General features: G+C 41.3%; 1 protein-coding gene across 1 annotated transcript; it reads right to left on the reverse strand.

The window, feature by feature from the left end:
- Positions 1 to 460: 460 nt before the first annotated feature.
- mrps5 (mitochondrial ribosomal protein S5) lies at positions 461 to 9,873 on the reverse strand. The gene is made up of 12 exons (XM_057047614.1): positions 9,800 to 9,873; positions 9,164 to 9,304; positions 8,762 to 8,887; positions 8,230 to 8,343; positions 7,908 to 8,027; positions 6,960 to 6,994; positions 2,926 to 3,016; positions 2,753 to 2,799; positions 2,580 to 2,637; positions 1,228 to 1,290; positions 1,005 to 1,141; positions 461 to 899 (listed from the first exon to the last, which is right to left on the reverse strand). Exons 1-12 carry the CDS (start codon positions 9,846 to 9,848, stop codon positions 675 to 677), a joined length of 1,206 nt encoding a protein of 401 aa, XP_056903594.1. The 5' UTR covers positions 9,849 to 9,873; the 3' UTR covers positions 461 to 674.
- Between the last annotated feature and the right edge of the window lie 8,664 nt (positions 9,874 to 18,537).

Here is an 18,537-nt window from a genome sequence, read left to right on the forward strand (position 1 = left end):
AATGACCTGCCACGGCTTAATCTTGATTTAAGATTTTTTTTTAAAACTGGGGTATAATGTTTTAAGATGTGAGGGGTCAGGCTTTTTAAGAGTTTTGTAATTCACCAAAATAAAATATCTACAAAATAAAAGGTTCCCGGGTTTATTCCTCTGCTATTTGAAACAAAATCGATCCAGGACACCTTTAGGGCTTCACTGATTACGGCCGTATGAAGCTCTAAGCATAAAGCAATAATGCTGCATTAAAATCTGCAGCAAACAATTTTAAATTTGTCTGGATCAATCAAACACTCCCTCAAGACCAATATACGCAGAGCAGAGGCGCTAAAGAACAAAAACACTTCTGAAATGAATAAATATTGGTTCAAACATGCTACTGTACCTCTTTCATCCAATGAGAATCAGGTTTTGGCGCTGTCAGAGTCCACAAGCTTAAAGATTAACCACTAAATGGCTCAAATTAATCCAGATACACACTTTATTTAATGACTTTTTACAAGTTTATATATTTAAGAGGATACAGGATCTGCACAAGTGTGTCTGTTTTGGGTTTTTTTCTCTGTTTTCCTTGGTTGTTTTCAGTATCTTAGATTCTTATCAAGGTCCCAGAGCTGCGTCCATGTTCTCCGTCCAATCAGCTCACAGTCTGAGCGCATCGCTGGCGCCATCAGACCCTACCAGATGGTGCGCTTGACGCCCGCCCAGATGGAGCGTTTGAGTCCCTGTGACGCTCGTACGTCGTCCCAGTGCAGTCGTGTGTTGGGGATCTCATCCTCGGGCTCCGCGTCGGGTCGCGCGCCATTTTTGGGGCTCGCCACCACCCGAGGCAGCGGGCCTTGGTGATCCTGAAACTCGACCACGTGGAGCTGCTTCTTGTCAGCCAACTTCTGGTGGGTTTCCTGCAACATGAATGCATAACAGAGATCTGCTTCTGGTTCCAAAAACAATGGCCTCTTCAAACGCTGTTTGCTAGTGTGTCGTTGACTTTGGTCACATGACCTCACCTGATTGGCCAGCCCAGTGAAGAGAGCCCTGGTGATATTGAGGAGATTGGCAGATCCTTCTAATTTGCAGTACATATCCTTGATGCCGATCAGCTTACACAGAGTGATGACAGCTCGGTGGCAGTGCAGACCGTAACCTGCACGAACGCAAACACATCGCGCGTGAGAATTTCGAATAAATTCAGATTTTTGTTCCGTCAGCTGGATGCTTTGTGGACATCACCTTCGTTTTGCTTCTTCATGCGAAGCGTTGTCCTCTTGAACTTGGACTCAATGTCGTGATAAACTGATAGAGGAGAAAGAAAATAGAAGGAGCGAATGAACTAAACTGTGGCCACATTACAGCAGCACAGAAGGCAGCGAGGGGAAGGGAGCCCATCAAAGAGACACCAAGCACACATCTCAGAACTTTGAAATATTTATGCCTCATGCAGGTCACGTGTGTTTCGGCACCCGTCTCCAGTTCCCGCTCAGGTCTTCTGGGCCTCTACCTGCCCGGCCCACCAGATGTCCTACCAGGAGCCAGAACCGTCCGCTCTCCGCAGCAGCTGCGGTTCATAAGCTATTCAGAAACACAGCCCCAGAGTGGGAACAGTGTGGTGCTGAATAATGTCAGAGAAAAGCATACGAGTCCACAGCCTGAGGCTAAAATCTTGTTCTCGTGCCACATCAGCCGTGAAAACACCTCCGTCTGCTGTCACTAAACTCTCTGGATGAGGTTGGTTTTCTATTTAGATACTGAAACAGCGGAACAAGTACAAAGAAAGAACTTTTGCTGCAGAGAGGACACCTCCCGCTGCTTGAAACGTTCTTAAATGCTAAACTAAATGTCAAACACGCACACATGCCACAGAGGAGGATGAACATTTGCTGTGGCTGCGGGAGGTCCAGGTTCTGATCAAGGAGCCGTGAGTCAATTAATGAATTCATTTCCCCCGCAGACCTGATCAGTCAGCAGAGGTGGAACGGCGCCAACCAAGTTCACAGTCACAGAGTTCAGTTACTCTGTTCTCTGCAGCTTTACCGGGAGACTCTGAAGGGAATTTGGGGCCTGGGGGAGCGGAAATACTGATGCAACAAGTCAGAGTTCAGCGAAGCTCAGATATCTCAACTGTTCTCCAGAGGAGAGCCCTGCAGCCTCCCACCTCAGCTCCTAAAGAAATCTGTTAAATCTTTGGAAGCGAAAATGCAAAGACCTCCGCTACCATCTGGTTTCAGGCCAAAGCAGAAAGCTTTCTCCTCTCAAAGCAATGACTCACTAACATTCATCTGTGAGGCTCCCCAGCAGCATCAGCAGCAAAAGACATGGTGTTTTTCAAGAAGAGGCAAAAGTGAGAAAACAGGAAGATGGAGAAAGAAAATGAGGTGCAAAGAGGTCCTGTGTGAGCTCTTAGGCGTGATTCAGGCTCACCTGTTGAGCAGCACTGAGAGCTGTTAAATGTCAAACTTGCAACACTAACCACAATTTGTTGACACGATTAAAGAGTCAGTGTGGAGAGATTAGAGCAGCAGAATAAAACAGGGGATTTCAGGAACAGCTGAAGTCGAAGGATCATACAGAAAAACTCCACTTACTGGTGTGGTCGTTGTATCGCTCTATGTAATACAAATAGTGGATCGCTCGGTTTTTAGCCTGGAAATCACCACAAGCACAAAGGTTTATAGTCACAATTATTTTATCGGCAACAAATCCAGGATGTTAAGGCAAAAATGCACATAATGACTTTAGCTGGAGGAAATGATCTTACCTTTCTCAGAGCCGTGTTTCTGTCTGCTGCTTTAGCCAGCGCAAAGCCTGGTGGAGGAAGAGCACTCAGATGTATTTATATTCTTCAGAATTAATCAGCGGGTTTTTGTAGAATTGAGAAAAAACTACTTCCCCAAGCCCGAAACACCACATATACAACTATGGGAATCAAACCTGCAGCTCCGTTGCCGTTTCCAACAGCAACCAGACAGCTGGTGGACCTCTTCCGACCTTCCTTGGCTGTCATGTTGAACACATTCTTCACCTGCAAAGGCAATAAAAACAAACACCTCTGCTCTGTATTGTAAAGCTTTTCTATTTCGGTATTGACTGACTGTTGATGACAGCTTGGCCTTGCTGCCTTCTGAAGCTGCCTTTTGTTTGTCTCCCTATGGACAGACTTGACACCAATTCATTACTCACAAGAAAAACCTTTTCAGTGGGGCTTTAAAGTGATCATGTGCATCACTCAAGAAAAGCAGTCAACTAATCAATAAAGCATAGAAGCAGCATCGCTCCATGCTGTGGAACTACATGCAGTTCGCAACACACCACCAGGGGGCAGCATTGATTCAGCTCACAGAGGAAGGAACAGTTGATAAAAGGAGGATAATATTAATAAGCATAAAAGGAGGGACAGGCCAACAAAGAAGGGAGAGAGGGAGCAATTTACAGGGGACACACAAAGGTCAGGGGGCACAGTTCTAAAAAACAGAGGGAGAGGAAAGATGACCTAGTAAACAGAGTAAGGAATGGGTGAAATGATGAAAGAAGGGAGGAGGAGGATAGAAAAAGAAAGCTAAAGAGGGAGTGGGTGGAAAGTGAGACGTATGAAAAACCAGGCTGGTAATTGTACAACATGTCAGTTTAGATGGATGAAATTGGATGATGATTAAGATAATTACAACACTAATTGGGGTGGATAAAGATGTGAGCAAACAAGGAATGATTTGTGTATGTGCCCGAGACCCAGAGCTCATTTCCCACACACGATTCAGAGCCTAATACCTCCAATGAAGAATAAAAGGCAGTTTTCCAGGTAGAACTCATCTATTTTGGCTTTGAAATGTGCTGCTGTTTCTACCTTCCAGCTCTTTGGGAACAAGCTAGCATGGATTAGCATGCTAGCATCACAGTTAGCATGGGTTATTCTTCTGTATTTCAATGCAGTGTCCACATCATGCACTGTGTGTGTGGGCGTGTGTGGGTGTGTGTATGTGTATGGGGGACGCCTGCAGGCTTCTATATTTCCAGTATTTTAGCTTCTCTTGCAACCCTGACCTCAATCCTTCTGCTGCCGCCCTGCAGTCAAATGATAAACCCTTTACTCAAATGTGCATTACAGAAACGAAGCGGAAGGCAGATCTTGACTTTGAAGTTTGCTCAGTTGAGGTTTGGCCAAAGAGGAAAAGCCATAAGAGATGTGTTGAACACGCTCTCCTCTGTACATCTATACTCTTCTGTGTGCTGGCAGACACATGCGGGGCCACATACGGTCAACTTGTTGACAGACTCTTAACTAACTCCCCTTTAGAAACAAGTGAGGTCTCCTTTGATGGCAGGTTCATAGCTTCATCTTCCTCATGTTAGGTGATCGCTACAGTTTTTGAGACAGAGCAGAACAGATGGTCCGACACAAAATAACAGCATTAAAGTGGGAGGAGGCTTCGATCCTGCTCTCACTTGTAATTATTTTCTCAGTCTGTTGCTGCGTGTCTGCCTCTCTGCTCCAGCCACGATGCTGCAGGGTTGCAGAGGGGGAAACTTTGCACTACATGGGAGCAGAAGGCAGCAGAAGAAGCCTCTAACTCACAACTTTACACTGAAGAGCATTAAATATGCATCAGCTTCTGCCACATGTAGAAATGTTTCTGCTAATCAAAGCTGGGAAATTCATTTAACCTTTCCCTGACTGTTATATTCTGCCCCTCTGTTTCAGCCTCCAGTACAGCACAGTCTCAAATAATGTGACTTTCTCCGGGGCTTTAAAATATCCATTTACTTCATGATAAAACTGAATTCTCAAATTCCTTAATTGCTTTAAAACTCTCATCACTCATGGTTATGGTTTAATCCCACCCGATCCTGACAATCATCATCTAATTGATGTTTGTTAATGTAATTCTCACTACAGAGATTGAGCTGTGTGTGTGTGTGTGTGCGTGTGCGTGTGTGTTGTGCTGAATTGAAAGTCTCTCCAAAGTTACTGTTGCATGTCTCTACTTTTAACAAAATGTTCAAGGTTGTGGACTCACCTAAGTGACCAAGAAAAAAGGATGGAAGGATAAAATCAAAGCCCTGTTCCAGCAGCGACACAGCTTCATCTCTGTTAATGAAATCACTGAGTCCGGTCCAAATGGCTGCTGTCGCTGGAGCGAGGCCACGCACCTCGTCTCTCTCCGTCACTCCGATGCTGTTCACATTTGCTTTAATGTCTACTCGCTGTCAGCCCTCACGCTCCCCCTCGTCTCTTCTCAGACGTGTCAGGATTGACGGCTCCAGCGCGTCAAATCTTTGTACCCCTACAGCCCACCGTCGATACTATTCTTTATAAAGTTGGAAGTGAAGTTTATGCGGCATTCTCAGTTTAAACTAGCACAAAGAAGCTGAATGTTTACCCTGCTGCTACCAACTCCATAAGCTAACAGATATTGATGTATTACCAGTCCAGTCAATAACCAACCACTGACAGAAAGTTAAATAATGTTACATTAATCCCACTGAATATAAATAAAGTGATCAATATTTAGCTTTTGTTTCATTTCAGCCTGGTAAAGATTAAATTTGGTGTCCACATCAGACCAATAACATCAACTTATAAAATATTAAAAGCTGAAGACAAACCTGTTCTGGGTATTTCTGTCTCCCTCACAAATGTTCAAACTCACCCAACCCCCCCCCCCCTTCCCGCTGCATTCTTCAGCAGCAGAAGGGATCTCCCTCCCTTTTGCTAGACCACTAATGGCACGCTGAAGCCATTGTCCTTGAGAGACAAGACAAGCCTTTTATTCCAGTAAGCCTTTTTCATTTCATTAGGGGTGGATTTATAGCGTGCAGGTATCCGAGTACACACACACACACATACGCACCCACCCACGCACACACACACACACACGGAGTTGGTGCTATGACAGCGTTTTGCAGGGAAAGTCTAACGCCTGTGACACCCGTTAAAATTATGCAGGCAGGAGGGCTGCAGAAAATTATTAATGTCCCTCTCTCAAACACACACCTGTGACTCTGTCTTTGTGAGGACTTTAATGGACACAGGTCATTCCCCAGCCCCTTATCTCAACATTAACAATCACAACTAACTGCCAACCCCTAATCTAAACCTATATCCAATTATAAAGACCAAAGCTTCAAAAAGACCAAAGAGGACCAAAAAGAAAGTCCTCACATCCTAGAAAAATCTTCACTTTTCTGGTGAAATTCAGTTTGGTCCTTACTATGTAGCAAGTATAAACAAATATACACACAAACACACATGTACGTATATCCAAATAATATGTGTATTGTGTTCTATCAACTATATATCATGTTTAAAGTTTCTATACCTTTGTGATATAATATGTTTGTAATCAGTGTAAACCTACAGGTATGTCTGGTTTTTATACATTCATGCACTTTTGTTTGTATGTTTGTGGAATCACTGAGCCTGGATCTGTGTGTGTGTGTGTGTGTGTGTGTGTTTGTGTGTCTGTGCATGTGAGTGAGTGGGTGACCTTGTTACATTACCCCCATTAGTTTGGTCGGGTCCATTAGTGCCAATTGAATTAAGGTAAAATGCAGCACGACAGAAAGGGAATCTAAATGAACTGTGTCTGTCATTACAGCGTATCTTATCTGTCTCACACACACGTGCACACACCACACACATGCGCACACACGCATACACCACACACGCATACACCACACACGGAGCAGTTTGGTATCTTCATCAATCAAGGGCAGCTGGAAATGGGTTTCAGGTTGAACTGGACTAAATGGCAGCTATTTAAACTGCAACACTGAGTTTACAGTATTACAAATTTGTATTTTTGTCCATCTCTAACCTTTCTGTATCATCAGCCTGGAAAGTGTGATTTTACCAAATCAACTTTAATAAACCACTGATGGTTTACTCACGTTTCAAGCAAAATGCTTCAATGGTGACCACAATATTTTAACTGTGTGTTTAATGTTGCAGGTTGTGGAAAGAAACTTACCTCAATGACACGCGTATCAAAGTCTTCATAAGTCTCTGTGGAGAAAAACAGAATGAATATGTTCAATAGCGAATCTATGTCACACGTTCAAGCGGAAGCTAGAGGGTCATTACTTCCACAGACCTATCCGATCTTGTCTATGTAAATAAATGCATCTATATTTTTCAAATAAAATGCTTTACACTTTCAAAATTCCAATGGGAATACATTGTGACACACTGTAAAGTCCTGTTAAGTTGATCAGACTGTCATTACATTTGAAAGGCTGTTACCGGTAGTTATTAATCCAAGCTTCAGAAAGAATTACGGTAATTTGGATTATTGGAAACTCCTGAGAAAAAGTGAGGCATATAATCAAAATGACATACAGTATTTCATAAATGGCCAGAAGTACAACGATCGACCGCCTGACCCATTATCCCACAATCAGCTCTGATGAAAATCATTAGGCAGAGCAACAGTGTGTTTCCTTGCCAAAAATGGAGAAGTCAAAAGACAAGAGTGTGTGGGTGGAAAAAGATAAATAGGAGAAGAGGAGAAGGGGGTGAGAGATGGAAGGAAAGAAAGTATAAAATTGAAAGAAGATGGCCAGAAGAAAAAGACTGACGCAAGAAGGAAACTGATGAGGGGATATTGGAGAAGAATGGGATGAATGGGATGGACTGACACAGTTTCAGGGGAAAGATGTGACAGCACAAATGTCACACAGGAAAAAGGACAAAGGCACGGAGAGATGTCTCTCTAAATTAGGAAACTGTCCCCCTTGATACTTGTCACATTCCAATCTCATCAGCCCTAATAAGCTACATTACTGCTCTTCTTCTCTCAGCGAAGAATCATTCCTTCACTGCCACTTCCTCCTTCTCCCATCACTACAATCATTATCCACTCAACTGGTGAGACATCTTTACCGAGACAAAAATGTGCTGCAGTCTATTGGATGTTTACCTCCATTAGGCCCAGGATCAGGGGGTCCAAGGCTGATGCCCCCCCATGAGTGACCGGTCCAACCTCTTTCCCTCTTCACCTTCGTCTTCCTCCTCTTTTCCCATTCCTCCCTTTGCCGCACTGCAGAGAAGAAGACAGAAATGCTGATTGTGAACCAGAGAGGTGGAGGACACAGAAGATACTAAAGATTTTTACTGTCACATCAATTTTGTCACTGAATCATGGCGTCCTACAATATGTTGGATCAAACTGTTTTGATTGCAGGGATAAAATAAAAAAAATCAATGTCAAATGCAAATGCGCTTCTTTTTTATGGCAGCACCTTGTTCAGCTTTTATCTCCTGCTGCTCCGACTCGCTCCTGCGCCCAATGCTCCCAACAACCCCAGCCTTCAGAACAGGAGCATTCAAACCAGGCCAGAGGAATCCTCCACGACCTGTGGGGTTAACAAAAAAAATAAATGAAAGAGGTTTTTTTTTATGTTGGAAAAAGATTTACGGTGCAACACTTTATCCTATCTGAACCCTAGTTTACTGCATTGTTATTCACCTCAGTTTCCTTAATGATTAATGAATGCTAGATTTGCTAAATTTTGAGCACATAGATTTTTTTTTTTAGATCTATCCCTCTGACAGTTCACAGCTAGATGGTAATATTTTGCAGGATTCATTAAAAAAGATGACTGAGAAAGACTGAGAAGGTATGAGGAATGACAATTAGATGAGCAGGAAATCTTAATCATACTTTGATGAACAAACAAAAGTCCAGTTTTGGACTGTCAATTTAATTGGTGCTTAACTTATAGTAAACAAATGAAGAATATATTCATCTCAACACAGAAAGGTGAGAGAGACCTTCTCCAATCCTCTGTCCACGGTTCAGATCCTTTTTCAATTTGCGTTTTGTTCTTTTTCCTCGGCCCTTTTTGCTTCCGGCACCAGTTTCTGCCAAAACGCCTCTCCATAATTCTTCTGCTGTCACTGCAAACACACCAATCAAACGTGTCTTAGGAAATGATTATTCAATAATTTGCTTTTCAGTTTACACATGGGGAAAAAAGGGGAAACAAGCAGTAAAGGAACATTTACCAGCCAACACAAACAAAGCTAAATACATAATCAAGTAAAAACAATTATGAAAACATGTCAATTTGATGAAATTCTACAAGTGGTGTTGCTAAGCAACACACAGAAAGAGGGCAGGTCTGTGTGGACCACAAGTAACATTGAAGGTTAATAATCTTTTCATATACATACATTTGTTGAAGAAGCTGCTATGTCTAGCCTGTTGGCCTGCTGCCACTGGTAACAATGGAAGTGTGGGGTTTCTTTGGAAGGCTCCACACCCAAACTGGGACAACTGAACTGGCCCTGCAAGGGTATGGAGTGAAGATGCACCTGGAACAGAAGAAAGGCAAGGACATAATCAGACATGGATGCATAGCAAAAACCCATTTTTGTGAATAGTAAAACAACCAACGGGAAATAAAACAATTGGCTTAACTCAGGGGACAAGCCATTTAAAAAGAATTGTTCGAAAAAAGCTTAGGTTTATACAGAGAAATGTGAGTTTACTAAATTAACAATATATATTTTGAGAATTGCTGGATTTGTACATTATTTAAAAGACTTCTGAGTCTTTGCAGTAATAAACAAATTAGTTGAAAAATGGATGGACACTGGGTTTATTAACCTTTTTATAATCTCTATTCCTAATGTTATTACAGCTATTACAGAATCGGGTTTGCAGCAACGACATTTCCCCTCTCACATCGATAAACGAAAGTAAGCATGAGCAGTCGCAGTTTAGCTTATAAACAATATAAATATACACTTATGTACAAAAAATGCTTTTATTAGCCTGAACAATGGCAACAAATTAAAATAATTCACCTCGAAGTACAAAGCGGAGGGTAAAGCACACCCGTATGGACGCCGCCATATTGGAATTTGAAAGGGCCCTTCGGAGGGAAACAAAGGACGACTGAACAATGCCTGTTCAAAAATAAATACGCAATACTGTATCTCTGTGTAATTTGCATTATCTTTAACGTATTATAATTTCCTCGTTGCTGTTACTGTGTCTCGTGAGAATAAGTTTTAATATAAATAACTTCTTCCGATGAAGCATTGCTACTGCCTTGTTTGTTGTTTTTTTTTCTGCAAAACTTGAAATTTCTCTGTTGCAATCTTATCTTATCTTATACATTTTCATACAGTTGTGATTTCAGTTTTATACCGCTCACATTAAATTTTACTGCTTGTACACTCTGAATAGAGCGTCTAAATTTAATTATGCTTCTTTCTTTCTTTTTTGTTTATTTTCCAAATTACAGCAATTGCAACATTCTAAAGCATTTTTGCAATTTCTCAGAAAATAATTACTAGACAAAGGAAACGTTTGACAAAAAGCACTCAATACCTGAGGAAAAATGCAACTGGAGAAACCAATTAAGGTTATTTTCTCCAGGATGCTCTCTGTTGATTGAATGCATTCCTAAAAAACCTCAAAGCCTTGTTTTCATCATTGTTTCTTCTGATATCAATTTTCACACCATGTGGCCAGCAAACAAGATGATTATAATGCTGAGGAGCCACAGGGAAAATGCTGAGAGAAAATATAAACCTCAAAGGGGGTTCAAATGGAAATAATACAGAAAGAAGGAGGGGAAAAGAAATCGAAGAGGACGGTACTGTTTCTAATCATTTAAACTTCTAAAGGATTTAACAACAGTTTTATCGAGGTTTTGGGAAGGAAAAAAAGAGTCACTTTTCTTTGCATGGCTCACAATAACAAGAGGAGTCAGTTAGTCAGGTGATAGCAAAATGTGAAACCAAGACAAAGGACAATTGTCTTTATGCAGTTCTGTTGACATGTGTAATACAATAAGCAAATATCACAGCTTTATGCTCAAACATCTCATACACCTCTTCATACCTTAAGAGATGCTGGTTGTTCAAGTACGGAGGCTCAATTTCAACAGATGCACAAGACAGTCTTCATCTAAATACACACTTAGTTTTGGCTATTTAAGGTAGTTTTTATATCTGAATCCAAGCAACAAGACTGAGCTGAATGATCTGAAAGACACATCAGCAGAGGATGGAAGAAGAGGGTGTGTTTCTTTGGAAAAGCTGAAGGATTCTCCCAGAGGAGCTGTCAGCTGACGTGGATCGATACTGTAAATCCCTACAGTTCCCTGTCTGACACTTCTTCCTTACCTGGTCTATTTGTAAGGACAGGATCTGACAGGAGGAGAGGGAACATCACAACTCACCTTGCTTGATGATCACATTTCCGTGTATCAGACTTTAATTGATAACGGAAATCAATTTCTCTCATTGACACACATCTTATACATTTTAAGTGAGTTACGCAGAAAACACTATAATATGTAAATGTAAACTCTAGCCTTGAAAACCAAAAGAAGATAAATAAATAGATGCAGAAGGTCAAAAACAATGACAGTGGGAAATCCTCATCCTTCTATCCTACTGTTACACATCCCTTTTTTCTCATATGGAGGGATGTTGGAGTTTATCCCAGCAGCCCCTGGTGAGAAACAGGTCAACAGTCCAGGTCACACCATCAACTCTGAGGATGTGTTAGCAGCAGCAACAATGCCCCCCATGAAAGTAGCAAGGGTAGCATATATCCAGTATTTCCTGAAAATAACCTTAATTCACCTCCATGTCCTCATTGTTTGGCCCACTGTTGTGAAATTCAACAGTGTGCAAAGAAGATGTCCTTAAGAAGCAAGCTGATGATGTAGGTACATAAATAAAAAACGTTGGACTGGTGAGGAGTCGCTGAAATTCAGCGTTGACATTTAAAAATTGTGGTGGAGCAGCAAGTGAGGTTTTACAGGAGAACCTCTGAAAGCTGGAGAGAGACGCTTCTTCATTTGAAGAGAGGGAAAGAAGAGGATAAAAATCAGTTTTTATAAGGAATGTGACATATGAAGAGGTATAAAGGATAAAGGGAGATGTGGGGTGGGATGTGTGTGTTGGGAGGCACTTGTGCACATTTGAATGATTCCACTGACTCAATCCTGAATTCATTATCAGCTGGTGTTCATGGAAAGAATAAAGATAAAGATACGTTGGTGCACCGTGTGAGGCACTTTAAATGATGGATTTTAGACATCAGCAGTGGGCTTTATGCATTAAAAAAGTCTATCCAGTTCATGTAACTTCATAATGATGAATACCATCGGTGGCTCCAGTTTAATGAAAGCATAGTGTTAACACCAGAGTGCATTTGTTCATTATGTTTTTAATCTGTTAAATTCAAATTCAGACATGAGTGAGATCTGGTTTAAACTGCAGGCTTCTCACCTTCATCTTTATGATGGAGCTTCTGCCTCTTTATATTACAGCCTTTGCCCTCATTGACTGGCTCAGTTTTCCCCAAGATTCCTCAGAAAATCACCAAACCAGAAAAACTTTATGATGATGAGAAAAAAAGGTAACAAAATAACTTAGAGACATAAAGATGAGACAGATGTTTCTGCTCATCAGAACTTCTCGCAAGACTGAGAAAAGGGCAGAAACTTTTTCAGAACAGTCAATTAGTGCGATGAGCGTCGCTCTGAAGGGAGCTGAGCCAGAATACGACACAGCGTGTGATTGGAAAAGAGCATCTTCTATTAACAGCAAAGCCTCCAGTGCTTTTTATAGTGACAGAAGAAGAAAAACTGCACTCAGCTGAAAAGACCAACAGCACATTTCTTATCTAAGACGAGCACCTAATGGGATCTGGTCTGACCTGTCGCACCAGAACCAAACCCATGCTTGAACGACTGTCCAAAAATCCTGCATGAAGTAGATGCCCTGGTTGTTGGGATCTCGTTGAGTCTGGATCTCCGTGATCAGCTCCACCACCGTGCCGGTAAAGGTTGACCCGACGCTAAAGAAGATCCAGTGCTTAACCTCAGCAGAACCTTCCCTCCAGACAACTGTTCGTTATCTGCAATTTATCTCCGTCTGCCATCCTTAATGTCAGGTACACTGTGTCATCTTTCACAGCCGTGCAGGGAGAGAAGCCAAGCAGCCAAAAGTGATGACAGCACAGTTCACATTTTCACCTGCAGTGATGATGAGCCGACCGCGGCCAATTATTCACTGCTGCTGACTCCATCCTGACACAGAGGAACACGGCCTGGACTTAAAGGTCACCCTTACTGCAGTTACATAACATCTGGTCAACTTTAATGAACTCACATCCAATATTAAAACCACTTTGTCTTTGCTGTTGATGAGCTCAAACGCTTTGAACCAACAGCAGATGTTCAGCAGCAATAGGAATCTCCAGCCTTTAGCCTCATTACATCACTATTCACTTTTTCACCTTGTGTATTTGTATATCAGGTAGTAAACACATAGAAAAGCTAATAACTTTACAGAAGTGACAGGCTGGGCTAACACAGCACACATCTGGAATGCGACTCAAGAGCCGCACAAAATCCGATTCCAGTTAGGGCGAGTAAGAAATGTGTTTTTTAAATGACTGCTCTTCCATTATTTATTCCACCAGCATTACGCACTTATTACGCTTGCTGAATAATGAAAGCGAGTGAATTATTTATTGGGATAAAAAGGGCCCTGAATTAGCTGAAAGAAAGCGGAAACCATTGGTTAAACAATGAGCTTGTGAAAAGTGAATCCAGGATAACAAGGTGGTGACATAAATTGTTTTATCCTGGGCAGGGTTTAGGCAGAAAAGTGGGATTCTGGCTGAAGTTGGTTTATGTTAATCAGTCAGGCTAGCAGCCAAGTGGAAACCAGGTGCTCATCCTGTCGGCCAAACAGGAGCAGCAATTTCCTGCAGTTTCCTCCACAGCCGCGGGCGGTGCAACTGCGCATTAGCATACGTTTGCTAGTCTGGAGGATCAGATAATTCCTAGCTGTCACAAAGTTAGGTTTTTATGTATTTATTATATTAATTGTGTGTTATAGGTGTGTAAGGTAGTCCTAATAGGGAACTTTTCTTGGAACTCTTGCTTTTATTTTCTTCGTTTGAGTGCTGGTAATGTATTTTACTTAAGCTAATGGTTTCCTAAAGCACATTTACATGTTTCCGTTTACATATCGGTATTGTTTAAGAGCCTCAACATTTCCTTTATTAGCCTGTAAATCTCAGTTGCACGTGCTAAGAGTCCATTTTATTAAAACAATAGTCCTGTATGTCTGAATCGTTCTTCTACACGACTTCATGATGAGACTTAATAAATCCATCAGAAGGCTGGATGCATCTGGAAGCTGGTTCTGTTCCACAGCTGGTAACCCAGACGATGTGTCAGAATGTTGTCCTGAGTGTGAAAACTGAGGGAGAGAGGCTAACAAATTCACTATTTGACCATGTCGAAACATTCAACGTGATATTTCGATTACATCTATTTCCTGAAATCTGAAAAGGAAAATTTCAACCATCAAAACTGCACTGAGCCTTTTTACCATTTCAAATCTTGGTTTGAAATTAAAGAAAAAAATATTTTCTCGTCGTGAGAGAAATTAAAGGCTTTATTCATCACTTCACACATATTCATTTATTGGTTTTCAATCAATTGGAACAAAGACCATAGTGAAGAGGAGAGACTGGATTTCGGAGGACAGAACCTTGACTTGGATGAATGAAAATAATGAGAAAAGCAAGGCAACATCAAACCACCTCTGCTGATCTTGTGCCGTTTCAGCCATGATTTATTTTCCTTCCTCTCGCATCTACTCGTGCGCAGACACACGCACAAGCACACTTCCAGCCCAGCTATCGCTGGCTACGTTTCCTGCAATGTCATGTTACTTCGGCTCTCTCATCTCCCTCCATTATCTCCCCTCTGCAGTTTCACTGTTGTCCCACAACACTCAGCCTTGTTCCCCCACAAACCTCCTGCACCATCCTTCCAAGGGATAATCTCTTATTAACCCTTTCCCTGATTTGAAAATAATTATTATAGTCCTGAAATCTGGTTGACATTAAGGGTTTACTGTGTTGAGGTCATTGCTGAGTGCTGTGACTTCAATTATCCCTTCTCAGAGCCTTGCGAAAAGAAGGGATTGAAAAGAAGGTGGTAGGATCATTTCACAGAGAACATTCCTCGAGGGAGGATTTAGGACAAGGGGAGAGGATAAAGGGAGGTCAGGGATGGAGGCAAATATTATGGAGAGAAATGTTAATAGGGATCAAAATAGGCTGATCAAAGCAGCAAAGAGCTTTATCTGGGCAGTCGGTTTTATAAATTAGTTTGATAATGTTTGATACTTTGAAAACACAGCAATTTATTACCTCAGAAATAAGGTAAATATTACCAAAGAAAGGTGCTGTGACAGCCCATAGTTGCAAAATAACTCAAAAAGTTATGACTGTCACATATGAATGGGTCTGTTTTCTTCTTTATGCTTGGATTCTGTATGATTGATTGTGACTTTTCTGCCCTAACTCCACACCGTGATATATTTCTGTGTATCTAATGGCAGTATTATTGTTATTTAAAGTCTCTCTGACAGAACCTTTGTTTTTCGTGTGAGTAACTTTCCAACTGCTTCTAATTGCCTCCTATTTATTTGCTTCCTTCCGGATTTTTAAAAGACCAAACAACTACATGCATCTCCTATTTTGTTTAAACATTCATACTCATGTATTTAATCTTTACCTTTAACGATAACGTGGCTGATCTTCCAGGTCAGGGCCTGGAACAGCCTTGCACATGCCCTCAGCACTGTTTTCAGGTGTTAGCAGCCATTATGTGTCATTCTAACATGAAAAATGGAAGATTTTGACATGTTTAAACATATATTAAATCAACAGCATAATGTGTTTACTCATGTCACGTCGGCCCCCGATAGTAAACAGTGTAGTGAGTAAATCATGGCCTGCAGTGGAAGTCAGACTGAGAAGAGTTAGCAGTTTAATAAAAGCTGCATGATGCAGAGCCAAAGGCATCATAGTTGAACATGAAAGTAACTTTAAACTCCTTTAACTTTAATTCACTTTGACGTGGAGAAAAGTAGCTGTGAGCTACACTGTGTACGCTACAATTAAGATCAGTGAACCACGAACACCATAAAATCATTTTGCTCTTCTCTCTTTCTCTCTCTCTCGTCCTCGCTCTCTCTGTGTCCATCTGTCTGGTAGCTCTGCTGGAAGCCCTTTTTTTTTTTAAAGACTTGAGGTCAGGACAATAAAAGGTCATTAGACCACCAGCAAGTCTGCACACAATAGAGATGAGTCATGAATTTTTACAGTCGAGTCAACACGCCCATAATTGGAACAATGATTCATTGAAAGCTTTTCCTGCTGTGCTCTTGGGTTTAGCACTTGCTTTTGCATTCGCTCTGCAAGTTATTTAAACTTTTATGCTTTGATTTGCACGATATTCACATCCCATAAGAAATTAATTCAGAAAATGAATCAAAAAGGATTATCAGAATGTTTTATAATTAATTAAAGACTTGTAAAGACATGAAGAGATGCACCTCGAGGTGTTTTTGCCTCACTCACACGCAATCGAGCAAATTGTCTTAAAAGATCTGCTGATCCTCGACATTGTTCAGCATCTTAACCATGACTGACCCAATTAATTGACAATACAGCCAAATAAGCCGACGTGTCAGTGCTACCATGGTACAATACGCAGAGCAGCTTCTCTGGTTCTGGTCTCAATGGTGGAACCATCATAATGGTTGTATTCTATTTCCATCTCCATTTTCACAGAGGGGCACAGACACTCCCTGGGTGCTAATGGTTCACACCTAATCATTCAAACAGACTAGTGCAAAGACAAAGTTAACAAGTGCATATTCATGAATCTCCTGACATTGTGCTTTTGCATTTCACTAATTGTGACTTTTCAATTACAGGCCGAAAATCTCAGCAGAGGAGAGGCAGCGGAGCACCACAGATTGTACGTTTTGAGCAGTGTGGTGCTTCTTATCGAAGGGTTCAAATGTTAGCCATTAATTTTAAAGGGTAAGAACAAATTCTTAAAGCATTTTGTTCTGATGAAGTCAAATTCTTCTTCTATGGTGTAACAGTTCAATCGTGACTGCCCTCTACTCTTAAAGTTTAGAATTGCGGTTTAAGAAAGTCTACCCGCAGCACCAACACCTTCCGTTTATTGACACTATTTTGGGTGCACGCATAAAGTTTGCTGAAAGATAAATCTTAAAAGGAAGAGAACCCCTTTATTCTACAGACTAAAGTGCCTGGAATCCTCCAGCTTTACTGAGTGTTGCACTTTGCATAATGGCGGCAGCTCGTCAGAGGAACCCTGGGGTGGAGCTGTCAACTGGCACCTCACCTGGGAGGCTTGGGTGTCATACCAGGCATCTTTTCTCCAATCAGTTTGTTGATATAAAGGTATGAAGTTTTTAATGACTTGTCTGATTTAAAGTTGTTCATATCAAAATAATACTTTCTTTATTGGGCCTGAAGCCCTGTTGTCTTTCATTGTCTAATTCAATCAATGCCCTAAAACTTTGTCACTGGTTTCTTTCCACCAGCTTATTTTAATGTTACCTGCAGTTACAGAAAACTCAGTATTGATCATCTTATCTGGAATAGGTGAACCTTTTTAAAGATTTTAAATATCCAATGACAAAGATTTGGCCTCATCCAATGCTAGAAATACAGACTAATGGATTCTAATGTCCTGAAAACCTTTCTACCCCCAAGGGTGGTTGCTAGGAAACAAAACTGAGATTTCCACAATTGCATCCATAAATCAGGAGGCTTGTTTTAAGAAAATATTGTTGGATTCAAATAAATGCTTAAATCTGGCTGATGAGTGTGAAAGTATCCAGACTGGGGCTCCTTTAGCCAGGTGTTCACGGTTCACAGCTCCCAACTTTCTGCAGGAAAAGTGTCATTTGTACTGCCGGAGCCACAAGGACAAAACTCTCCTGCTTTTTTTCCACCTTTCGCAGATGCCAACAGCTTTTCTGCCTCCGCCTCTTATTTTCAGATGGAACTAATTTGACCTTTGAGACATTTCCAGCTCTGCAACAGTTCAGTGCATCATGATAATGACAAGATGTCCTTTATTCTTGTGAAACACACACACACACACACACACACACACACACACACACACACACACACACACACACACACACACACACACACACACACACACACACACACACGTGTTTTGATAAGAAATCACCACAAATTCACATTATAACATCAAAGATGTAACCCCCACTTTGTCCTGTTGTGAATGATCAATCATTTATACGGTATGTGTAAGTGTATGCACACTAAGCACAAGCACATTTCATGGCTCATTCCATTTACTGTACTGTGTGCATGTAATGGTTTATACGGGCTCTTTTTACCCTGTTATGACTTATGGTTCTGCTCTAGACCATTCATCAGCACAGTCTGTTAAACACAAACGCCTCTCCTGTGTCCTTGGCAGAGACACAAAATGTCCTCCATCAGGGGGCAGTTTACAGTTTATTCCAGGAGTAGACTACAACAATAACTGAAGTTATTATAACAATAGTGCAGATAATGTTGACACATTTACAACATGGATTCAACCAGCAATAGAGGGGCATTGATCAAAGTCTTTTTTCTCTCAATTAACATTGTTTAACCCCTTCACCTTGCACAGACCCTAATCCCTAAT

The sequence above is a fragment of the Takifugu flavidus genome, chromosome 11 (assembly GCF_003711565.1).
Source record: "Takifugu flavidus isolate HTHZ2018 chromosome 11, ASM371156v2, whole genome shotgun sequence".
Classification (NCBI taxonomy): Eukaryota; Metazoa; Chordata; class Actinopteri; order Tetraodontiformes; family Tetraodontidae; genus Takifugu; species Takifugu flavidus.

Coding starts and splice junctions, on each gene's coding strand:
- mrps5 (XM_057047614.1), bottom strand. CDS start 9,848: ATGGCGGCGTCCATACGGGTGTGCTTTACCCTCCGCTTTGTACTTCGA. Junction 6,995..7,907: donor TGATCCTGGGCCTAATGGAG/GTAAACATCCAA, acceptor TTTTCTCCACAG/AGACTTATGAAGACTTTGAT. Junction 1,291..2,579: donor GCGATACAACGACCACACCA/GTAAGTGGAGTT, acceptor CTCCTCTATCAG/TTTATCACGACATTGAGTCC.